General features: G+C 43.6%; 1 protein-coding gene across 7 annotated transcripts in view; it reads left to right on the top strand.

The window, feature by feature from the left end:
• Nucleotides 1–11,069, top strand: part of osbpl3b (oxysterol binding protein-like 3b) — a 39,190-nt gene that overhangs the window by 21,294 nt on the left and 6,827 nt on the right. The window contains exons 3-15 of one of the 7 annotated variants that reach the window (XM_017426590.3): nucleotides 822–938; nucleotides 1,539–1,592; nucleotides 1,879–1,992; nucleotides 2,276–2,440; nucleotides 2,587–2,710; nucleotides 4,411–4,514; nucleotides 4,663–4,755; nucleotides 4,846–5,005; nucleotides 7,279–7,409; nucleotides 7,930–8,031; nucleotides 9,064–9,201; nucleotides 9,752–9,827; nucleotides 9,961–10,193. In XM_017426590.3, coding sequence (XP_017282079.1) covers nucleotides 822–938; nucleotides 1,539–1,592; nucleotides 1,879–1,992; nucleotides 2,276–2,440; nucleotides 2,587–2,710; nucleotides 4,411–4,514; nucleotides 4,663–4,755; nucleotides 4,846–5,005; nucleotides 7,279–7,409; nucleotides 7,930–8,031; nucleotides 9,064–9,201; nucleotides 9,752–9,827; nucleotides 9,961–10,193 — 1,611 coding nt within the window. Of the gene's footprint in view, nucleotides 1–821; nucleotides 939–1,538; nucleotides 1,593–1,878; nucleotides 1,993–2,275; nucleotides 2,441–2,586; nucleotides 2,711–4,410; nucleotides 4,515–4,662; nucleotides 4,756–4,845; nucleotides 5,006–7,278; nucleotides 7,410–7,929; nucleotides 8,032–9,063; nucleotides 9,202–9,751; nucleotides 9,846–9,957; nucleotides 10,194–11,069 lie in introns of all 7 variants that reach the window. The other 6 variants (XM_017426589.3, XM_017426586.3, XM_017426585.3 and 3 more) reach the window with 6 other exon arrangements.

The following is an 11,069-nucleotide window of genomic DNA, read 5'->3' as shown; positions in this document are numbered from 1 at the left end:
CCCCCCCCCCCTCCCCCAGCTGACTGATTGACCCCAGATGGAAGTGAAGCAGCATGTCTCAACCACCTGTGTCCGTCTGTTAGCAAAATATCTCATGAACCACTGGACGGATTTTAATGAAATTCTCAGAAAGTGATCACTGGTTGCACCTTTACAGCTGATTTAGTTTCAGGCTAAACTCACTTAAAGATGGCCGCCACAGCTAATTAACATTAGCGGACACAACTATGCCTATAGCTCTGTCAATTTTACAGATATTTACCTAACATTTGGTGTGGTAGTAGCTGAGAGTCACCCCCAGCCTATACTCCAATCCCTAAATGATCAAACAAAATCTGTTTTAATCTCTGCCAATAACAATTGGTGCCGACATGATTGATCTGTTAGCAGAATATCTCATGAATCTCCGGGCAGGTTTTAATAAAACCTTTAGAAAACAATCATTAGATGTACGTCTACAACTGATTACCTTTTGAGGCCAACCAGATTCAAGATGGCTGCCAGAGCTAAACAAGGATAGAAAACACAACAATGGCAATAACTCAGTCAGTTTTACACATTTTGAGCTAAAATTTGGTGTGGTAGTAGCTGAGAGTCACCCCCAACACATACTCTACATGTTTACAAATTGCAAAAGATCTGACAATATTGCATCCGCTCGTGCATCACAGTATTTTCAAGATTTGACCAAAATGAATGTGTCGTGAATGGTGACACACATTTCTTTAAAAATGCTACGTATTTAATTTGTTGGGTGTAATTTTTGATGCACATGAGTGTTTTTGCGTCACCTCAGAGTCGTGCCCTGTGTGTGCCTGCAGGACAGCTGGGAAATAGTGGAGGGCCTGCGTGCGGGCTTCAGCAACGTCTCGGAGCCCCAGAAACAGGAAGGCTTCATGCTGAAGAGGAGGAAGTGGCCCATGAAGGGCTGGCACAAGGTGGGAAAAAAAATGAACACAACTGCACAATTTTCACCCTTCTTTATCTAAACCTGCTGACACGGCTGGCCTGTGCCTCGGACCGACTGAACGAGCTCCTGCAGTTTCACCCGCAGGCGAGTCACCCCGTGGCCCCGGGTCAGCGCCTGTTTCCGCTCCGTCTGAAAGCTTTTTCCTGGGAAGATGATGCTTGGATAGCTCAGCGTTCCACTCAGATGCATTAGCTGATGGCCCGTCGCTCGCGATACGTTTAGTATCGACTTCTAAGTCAGGTCTCGGGGCTTTCACCGGCCTGATCCTCCTGATGTACAGTAACAGCCCCCAAAGAATTACATCTTTGTAATGGAGCGGGGGAGAAAGATTGCATCTGAGTGAGAGGAGGAGTAATGAAAGGAGACGGATACAGGAGAGGAGTCTGGGATGACAAATATCTCACCAAGGATAAATTAATTAGAAACATTGTCGGGGAGGTTCTTTTTTTTTCTTTTTTTTGTTCTGTCATGATCACAGAGTTATGACAGACTGCTGTCGGGAGCGTTGCACATCATTCCAGCTGCATCTCATTTGTTTTGTTTTTGTTTGTTCTTCCCCTCCCTGCAGAGATACTTCGTCCTCGATAAGGGCATCCTGAAATATGGCAAGTGCAGCGCTGACGTGAGTACAAAAGGACATCAGGGGAGAGCTTGTCAGTGAGATAATAATAAAGAGTTGTGTAATTTTCTTCTATCGCTGCTGAAAATCTCTTCCCTATTTCCTCTCACTCTTGTTGATACAAATCGCACTCCATTTGACCTGTCGGTCTCACGTTTAAGAAATTTCGGCCGTGCAGAAATCCTTGAGATGCCAGAGGCAATGAAAGAATGATTGTTCCATTTCTAAGACAGCACCCTGTGGCACGAGTACACCGGTCCGTCTAACAGGGTTAGAATAATCTGTGCAGATTGACAAAGGGAAACTACACGGCTGCATCGACGTGGGGCTCTCCGTCATGGCCATTAAGAAGAAAGCCAAGTGTATCGATCTTGATGCCGAGGAGAATATCTATCACCTGAAGGTAAGCCGCAGGACTGATGAATAATAAAAACATCTTCCACGAGATGAAAAGACGAGATTGCTTCTTTTAAAATCTCCAAACTGAAGTGAACATTAGGGTTGATCATCACCTGTCAGCACCAGGTGACGATCAACCTTAGCTGTCAACGATGTTTAGTCTAAAACGCTGCCATGAAAGCAGGAGGGGGGTGACATGCGTCCCTTCAAAGAGTACCAGCGCGTGTCGTTTGTGCGAGGCGCCGTCTTTGGGAATGCCACCTGACCTTGTGCTCGTTCCTCCCCAGATCAAGTCACCGGAGCTGTTCGACAAATGGGTTTCGAAGCTGCGCCACCACCGGGTCTATCGGCAAAACGAGATCATCACGTGCCCGAATGAGAAAGCCTTCTTCTACCCCCTCTACCCCTCCCCCAACTCCCCCGGCATAGCCGAGGGGCCACCTATCAGAAGGGTAACACAGCTCCAAACCCTGTGGTTTCTGTAAAGCCTCCCCGTCTGTCCCGTTGATGTTTCACCTGCAAGCTGAAGATGTTATGATGGGAGGCGAATTGTTTTTGTTTAGGGGAGGCTGAACTTTGAGTCTGTTTGCTCCTGCAGTGCTTATCCATCCGAAGGCAGTCCTCAGTGCATCCTGGGGGAGCGTTCCCGTTAAGCTCCAACAGCCAGGCCAAGGTCACGGCCTGGCTCCAGTCCTCTGACGACATGGACAAATGCTCTAAAGGTGACGCAGAAGACCTACTTCTTTTATTTAGATAGTTATATTCCTATTTTGTGCATTTCTTCCTTGAAGGAATGCTTATCCCCCAACACCTTACATGACAACTTCACAATCTGTTCGCATTTAGAGGATCTGTTTGGAGGGGACACTCAGCTACTACCACATTAAACGTTACCTCAACATCATTTTTGTGTTTCGGTGGATCAGCCTGTTTCTGCCAGCTGTTTTCTGCACAACCCCACCGTGATTTAATCATCTCCGCTGTGTTCATTTAAGAGAATATAATGCAACAGAAAGCTCAGTCTGTAGTCCTCTGACTGACGCAGCTAATTACAGCATAACAGGGACCGCAGCAGGTCCAAAAACAATCAGAACAAACATTAAACCAAAGAGAAACAGCATTCTGATCAATAAAACCTGGATCCGGACCGCCTCTGAAGGTTGTCTGAGGAAAATGTTTTCGATGCGGATTTTAAAAGATAGTAATAAAGATAAATCTATCTAAATAATTAAGCATCAAGGAGGAGGATTCCAAAGTGTTTGAGGTTTTATAAAAGGTTTGTTGGAGCCAATGAACGTCTAACATCCGACCTTAACGAGTTTAGCTTTTTGTTTTTTGCTGTATGTTCTTTTAACAGTCATTATCTTTGGTTTTGCAGTAATTACATCTGTTAGATAAGTCTGGCATGGCGGTGTGATTAAACAGAGGAAGCTGCTGATTACTGATGCAGAGTTTGTCTCGGTTTTCGTTCATTAGGGTTCTGCTGATGAGCTGTTAGAGGCTCGTCTGGCTGCTCGGGGAGAAGCCGTGGCTTTCTGAAACCGGAAACTTTTAGCCAACTTTTTGTTTTGTTTTTCCTTTTTTCTTTTTTTGCCAGCAGCTCAGGCCTTGATTTGTAAACAAAAAGCAGACATTTTGTTATAATGAGGCTGACATCACTGTAGCTAACTTTCGCTTCTTCTACACATGAAATCTCTTTACGGTCAGACACCTCCACCTCCAAAGGTTTTCTCTGAAGCTGAAATTTTCCTGAAGCTGCGTTTTGTGGAGGTTTCTTAGCAGCAGCTGAACTGAGTCTGTAAACACATACATGCGTCAGCCGCTACTTCGTTGTGTAAGTGCTGACTCGGCATTCGCACAACTGTTTTTTATTTTTCAGCATGTGTTTTGCAATCTAACTACTTCTGCACACTTTGTGTTGTTTTAGCCGCTCATAAATCAGAACATTCAGCACTTTCAGGAGATGGGTGCTGTGACTTTTGGGGTTTTGTAACTTTTTCAAAATATTTCACTTTATTTACAGATATTTTCCCCACAGACAGACACTGAGATCTCTTCAGTTCCTTCAAAGATCTTGTTTCTTTCTCGACGTTTTTGCTTCTTTTACCGATCATTTTGCTACTTTTACTTTCCATCTAGCTTTTTGCTACTCTTGGCTCATAACTAGCATTTTGTTCTTTTAGCTTTTAGCTACTGTTTTTCTCTTTTTAGCTTCTACCTAGTGTTCTGCTTCCTTTAGCTTTAATAAAACCCATTCTCAGCTTCTTTAGTAAATTTCAGCAGTTATTCAGCTCCCAGCGTTCACTCTTCATTTTCACAGAAATATTTATTTTTATAGTTTAGCTTATTCGTGTCTTTGAAAATTACATTTCATGTCATTATAGCACATGAAACAAAGTAATTCAAAGTCTCTTTTTTCCAGAGCTGTCGGTCTGCGAGGCCCACCTGCTTGAGCTGAGCCACCTGCTGCAGAACATGGAAGTTCTTCACCGCACCTACTCTGCCCCGTCAATCCAAGCGCTGCAGGTCAGAGACAAGGACACATTTAGATGAGACACCAGCTGTATGTTCTGCCATTCAAATCAGAAGTACTGGAACAGTACCTCGCTCCTGTTTAATTATCTGTGGCCGAAGAAAGAACCTGTTTCTTTTCGTGTTTTCTTTTGTCCGCCAGGCGTCCACATTTGACAGCCCCAAAAAGGAGAAAAGACTCCAGAGGAAGTGGCGCCATAAGACCTACAATAAGGACACCAAAACAACTCTGCAGGTAAAAATAAAATCAGCCATAAAGTGCAACTGTGTTTGCTGATTTCTCCCGAGTCTTTTCAAACGCCGGTCCTTCTTGCTTGTGCCACAGGTGCCCAGCTGCATCTCCTCTGGCTCTGTCCGCCTGCACGCCTCCAACCCCAATCTGTCCTCCGCAGCTCTTGGCAACGGAAAGGCCGACTCCGAGTCCCTGGACTCGCATTCTGATGTGGCGAAGCTTCAGGAGGACTTCTGTCGAGTCGCCACCAACTGTGAGTCAAAGCTGTTTGTTTATTTCGCAGTCTGAATCCATGTCGGAGGCCGGCCGATGTGCTCGGGGATCTGCGGGTGCAGGGTTCTTCTCCAGACGTTTCGGCCCCTTTTCTGTTGAACCTGTCAGTCAGGAGGAGACAACTGAGAGAACTGCAGCTCTGAAAAACACTTTGGCTCACTTCCCTTTCTGGCTGTTTGCCCTGAAAACAATACTCGGCACTCACCAGAGATATGGATCCAATCTACAAAAACTGAAGATTTGTGCTAAAAGTATAAAAGACTTTTTTCATTATTACATTCACAGGGAAGCCCATTTTAGCCACTGAGGAGAAAAACAATTCTCTAAGTCATATTTATGAGATAGTATCTCAAATGTATGACATACTAAGTCATAATTTAGAAACTAGAAAAAAAATAGCCTTTTCTGTGACAATATGATATAAATACTAAGTGCAGAATGATTTTACTTTAATTTGTTAAAAAAGCTGAACAGCTAAGGTTAAAACAGTCAGAACTGAAGGATCAGAACAGTAGCTAAAGGTTAAAACCAGCTAATAGTGAAGTGAGTTTTAACTAAAGCCGGGCGAAGTTTTTGTGTGTTTGTGAGGTTTTGTGTTTTTCTTGTTTCTGTTCAAGGTTATTGTTCATGTTTTGTTAGTTATCTTTGTTGGTCTCATCTTGTGCCGTCTCTGTTTCCTGGTTTTTGTATCTTCCATTTACCCTCAGTCTACACTTGGTTCTCTGCCACGCCCACCTCCACCTGTCAGCAATGATTGTCACTCACCTGTGCCCACTTACCTATCATCCTTTGTGTTTAAAACCCGGTCATTTACTCCACTTCTCCGCCGGTTCATGTTCGCTGTTCAGTTCTGTCAGTTCCTGTTCCTGTCCTGGTTGTTCTGTTCCTAGCTTAGCGTTTGGATTTAGTTTTTGTCTTGTGTTGCTGCCTCAACAGCCTTTTGTTTTTGTTTATCTTCTAGTTTATTAAATTAGTTTCTTTTATATTATGAGTCTGCGCTCTGGGTTCTTCTCCATCACCACCGATCCTGACAGTGTGTTTGTGTTTGGAGCAGGAAGGCTTTCGAGTTGTCGTCCATGGAGGCCATCCTTGTGTACCGGCTGCCTCAAGATGCTCGCTCTTGAATCGCTCCGTTTGATTAAACTCGGCGCTGCGTCCCAGTGGAGATCTGCAAGATGCTCCTTAGCAGTTATAAGAGGGGCAGGCTATAATAAATGTTATTGTTGAGAAAGGTTGGAGATCGTTTTCAACAACGCCTGACGTGCAGATTCTATGCAGAAAAGCCCGAGCTTAGCTGAAGCTGCAACTTTCTTTCCAGCATGCAGCCCTCATTCAAGAAAAATCTGTTGAGCAAATAAAGAAGTTCGCCTTTAAAATGGCTGAAGAAAGGTCTTTGTTGTGTTTTGTAGTTTTAGCAAAAAGGATGCTGATCAGCAACATGCTCTGGGCTCTTCTGATGGTTTACTGATGGTCTAAACCAGTGATGTCCAACCCTGGTCCCTGAGGGCTACTATCCTGCATGTTTTAGTTGCTTCTCTGCTTTGACACACCTGATCTGAATAAATGAGTGAATAACAGGCTTCTGCAGAACTTAAAGACCTCCTGAAGAGCAGAAAAACGACTAAAACATGCAGGATAGTGTCCCTCCAGGACCAGGATTTTGACACTGCTGACCTAAAGACAAGCTTGAGGAAATGCATTTTGGGGAAACCTTTTTAATCACAACCCCTTTGGCAAAGATCTTTTGGGAAAACTTTGCATTTACATCTTGTGATCAATTGGTGGTTGGTTCAGGATGTACCTCGATGGATGGATGGATGGATGAATGGATGGCTGGAGGGACTGGAAACAACAACAACAATGAATTTGTTCCAGGTTCACAGTTTTGGGAAAAGCCGCCACTTCTGCTGATTTTTTTATTTGTTAGATTTTGTAAATTTTAAAATTAAGAAGCTGGAGAATACATGAATACTGTTTGTTTTATTTAATGCAGAAAATAAAAAGACCCTCCTATGAAGAAATGCCGATCGCCCACCGCCTTTCATACGAGAGAAATGACAGAGTTATCCGTTTTGGTCGAATCCTGTAAATATCCATGATCTCGTGTGATATTGTGAGCTCTTGCGAGATGTGACAGGATGTGAGGATAATCAGACGTTTTAATAAGTGAACAGGATGAGGCTGATAAACTGGATCGTCTCTGTTCTGAAATCAGTTCACGCGTCGCCTCGTTTTCTTGTCTTCTTCTCTCAGTGTACACGAGCATGAAGTTGGTCCTGAGCTCGCTCACATCCGAGAGGGAAAGATTAAAACAGTGTGTGGATCACGACTCGTATCCCCCGACCTCTCCAAAAGTCGTTAATCTGAGGAACACGCTGGCAGCGGTAAGTGAAGCGATATACACACACACACACACACACACACACACAAAGAGAGCAAAGCTTTCAGTCAGAGGAAGAAGTGGGTCAGGTATGCTCCACCTTCTGTGTTCCTCCCACGCCTCTTGTCAGGCGTGATACATTGATGAGCCTTTTAGTGGGATTACTGCACGGGCTGCTGGTGTGACGTCAGCCCACCGGAACAGAACCATGTTTCCTGTGGCTGCTGCCGCCCACCCAGAGGCTTTTTAATATTTTTATTATCATTAATATTCTCTGTCTCTGATTGCACGTGTTTATTGTCATGCAGCCAGCAGTGTGTTGGTGTAAGGAGCTAACAGTTACAAGTGACAAATTTTACTCTTGTGTTTCCAGATTAGGGTGCTACTGATGCTCCCCACACCAACATGGAGCCAGTAACAAACAAATTACACAGCTTCAGTTTAAAGAGGAGTGTTTGGTGCTTTGAGGCAGCTTTTTTTAGGCCGTGTGCCGTAAACAGTGTCCACGCCGGTTGTCTCTCCAGGCTTTAGCCCAGAACTCTGAGCTGAGAGAGCGCCTGAGCAAGATTCACGCCGAGTCCCACATCGTAGAGCCCACACTGATAAACCTCACTGCCCCTGTGCAGGTGGGTGCAGGAATGCAGTGGCTTGGTATCCCCCCCACCCCCCACCTCCCCACATCCCATCCCATCATGAGTCTTATTGTTGCCTCTGTCTTTATTTTAATCCCACGATGTCCAGAATTGGCCACAGAACGATAGAGGTGTGCTTACACCCTCTCATCTACACCGGATGAGTCCGACTCACGCTGCAAGTAAAAACGGAGAACATGAATTGCATTTCCTCTATATGGGCGATCACAAACACACTGAGAGGCGTTTAAACTTAAGCACTTTGTTCACTTAAGAGTTGAAAAAGGAGATGACTGTGGTCAATTTGAAGACATATTTGTACATTTGTATTGAACGGTGAAAACAAAGTGCAGTTTTGTTTAACGCGCCGCTGGCAGGAAGGTTTTATAAGACAATATAAACGACTAATTGAATTTGTGTTTTTAAAGAAAACAACAAAAAAGACAACAGTTTAGTATGAATTAGGCACAGTTTCACACAGGTTTCAAGTTCAAGATTTATTTACTACTCACAGTTTTGGATTAAACATCTAAATCTGGCTTTGGACGTCAATTAGAACTTCACTTTTAATTTAGCATAATTGCAGCCTTGATGTCCGTAGGCACGTCAGATGTTCAGGTGTGTTTTCAAGCCCATAATGTTACCAGGGACATTTGATTGATAAATTAAAATCTGTAAATTTAGCTGTCATCCACAGACAAATCGTCACCTTTTGTTCATTTTGACCCAAAAATGTGAACGTTTGTGTGTTGGATTGAACTTTATTTTATTTTTTTGCATGTTTTTGCTAATTTGTCGAAGACAAGCTGCAGATTTTTGTGTTTTTATCCCAGAAGTCAAATATAAAGACTGAAGTGACATCTTCTGTTTGGTTACAATTAAAGTCTGTGATATTCTGTTTTCCCCTGCATGTTCCGTGTCAAAAATGTGTGCACTTTTACGCAAAAATCTGTCCTGAAAGACGCAGCGGTCGCCACTCCAGACCTACCAGAGGCTGGTTGTGACTGTGGACTCTGTTCCCCGCAGAAACAGGACTCTGCGGACGACTCCCACCCTCTCGTGCATCAGGTGTCCAACGAGAGCAGAGCTTCGATTGCAGAGTCTCTGTCCGAGTTCTTCGACGCCCAGGAGGTTCTGTTGTCTGCGAGCTCTTCTGAAAACGAGGTAAACAGCTGGGCTGCTTTTTTTTGCTGGTTGGTGAAATCACGACTAACTCGGATGTTCTGAGTCAGCTCTGCTGTCGACAAAAACAGCTGCGAGAACTGGAACGAGATCATCAGTTTATTGATTAATTTATACCCTAAAGATTTTTCTCTCTGCAAACCGTTTTACACTTTAAGCAGTTTCTGACAGTTCGGTGATGAGGAAGAAAAGTTTTCATGACACTATGAGGTCCTAAATCCTCACCATTTGTTAATGAAACAAATGTTTTTCTTCTTCTCTTGCACGTCAGATGAAACGGCAGCTTGAGCGGTGTGAGAATAGAAGCTGATCGCTTTAATCTAAAAATACAGCAAGCCAAGGTGCAACTGTGTCACCAGGTGCTAAAAGATCCTTCATCTCTATTTATTAAAACCACAACTGACGTGACAGGATGTTGACAGGATGTTGACAGGATTTTGAAAAGGACCTGCCCAGTCTTTTCAATGCAAGTCCTATTAAAAATGTGTCTAATATCTGCAAAATACAGATTGAATGTCTTTTTTCTTTTTAGGTATCGGAAGATGACTCATACATCAGTGACATTAGTGACAACATTTCCATGGATAATTTTAGCAACGAGACAGAAGGTGATAGACCAAATTTAGGTACATTTAATGGGAATTTTATTCAAGCTTTGATTAATTAAACCTGATTGTTTCCACGCACTTCCCCTCACCGAACTTCTGTGCGCGTCTCCCATGTCCGAATCCGGTTCAGAAGACGGCGCCGTCTTGTGTCGACGCCGGTCCTGTCTGCCGTCGCCCGGTCCGAACAACAACACCGTCAGCCTGTGGAACATCCTCAGAAACAACATCGGCAAAGACCTGTCCAAGGTGGCGATGCCCGTGCATCTCAACGAGCCCGTCAACACCCTGCAGAGGCTCTGCGAGGAGCTGGAGTACAGCGAGCTGCTGGACAGGGCTGCCGACACACACGACCCATTTGAGCGCATGGTGAGGTGGCACATTTCTCGTTATTTTATTTGTTTATGGGCCCAAAGACCAGTTGTTAACTTTAAGAACTCTGAGTCTCGTCTGATATAAGCTGTTAAGGAAGCAGCGTGACGACAGTTTTGAGTGGAAAATGAAATATAAGCTGTAAGTGACGGTTCTGTTTTGTTTCTTCTTGTACCAGAACGACCAGCCAGATCCCCAGATTTAAAATTTACAGTGTTGTTTCATTTCTGGTCTATAAGCAAAATAAAAAAAACAGAAAACAAGGAGAAAACAATAAATATTCTGTCTAAGCAACAAAAATAGGCCTTTCTTGCCAAAAAAAAAGAAGAAGAACAATATTTTCTAGGCTTTTTCCACTAAAAATTAATTTAGTTTTTTGACTTTCTTTTAAAAACAGGAAATCTCTTTTAGATCAAAGACAAGGGAGAAGTAACGACCACGCACTTGATATTAACTTAAATCACATTAATACACAAAAATGATGTAGCCTTAATGGCTCAATCAGCTATGGGTCCTCAAAATGAAGTACAGTATACAATCTGTCATGGGTTTGCTCTCATGGTGTCTGTTTCTGGTGTTGGTTTCTCCCTGGTCCTACTTCTTTGCTGCTCCATGCACCATGCTGTTTTGCTCCACGCTGTTTTTGCTCCGCGCCATGGCATTTTGCTGAAGACCGTTTTGCCTCAGCCTCCTTTTGTTGGACTTTTCTGTTAAATTTGTAAAGCCGCACCGCTGCCATCTTGGTCCTTCCACACCAGATCATGACACAATCACATGCTTCTCATCACATTCCTTATAAAGTCCCTAAATTCATGTCTCCAGTATGACTTAAAGGTTGTTTTTAAAATCAATCTGAATATTTTGAGAATGAGC

This window comes from Kryptolebias marmoratus, linkage group LG16 (assembly GCF_001649575.2).
Source record: "Kryptolebias marmoratus isolate JLee-2015 linkage group LG16, ASM164957v2, whole genome shotgun sequence".
In the NCBI taxonomy this organism is placed as follows: domain Eukaryota; kingdom Metazoa; phylum Chordata; class Actinopteri; order Cyprinodontiformes; family Rivulidae; genus Kryptolebias; species Kryptolebias marmoratus.
This window is presented reverse-complemented; position numbering and strand designations above follow the sequence as displayed.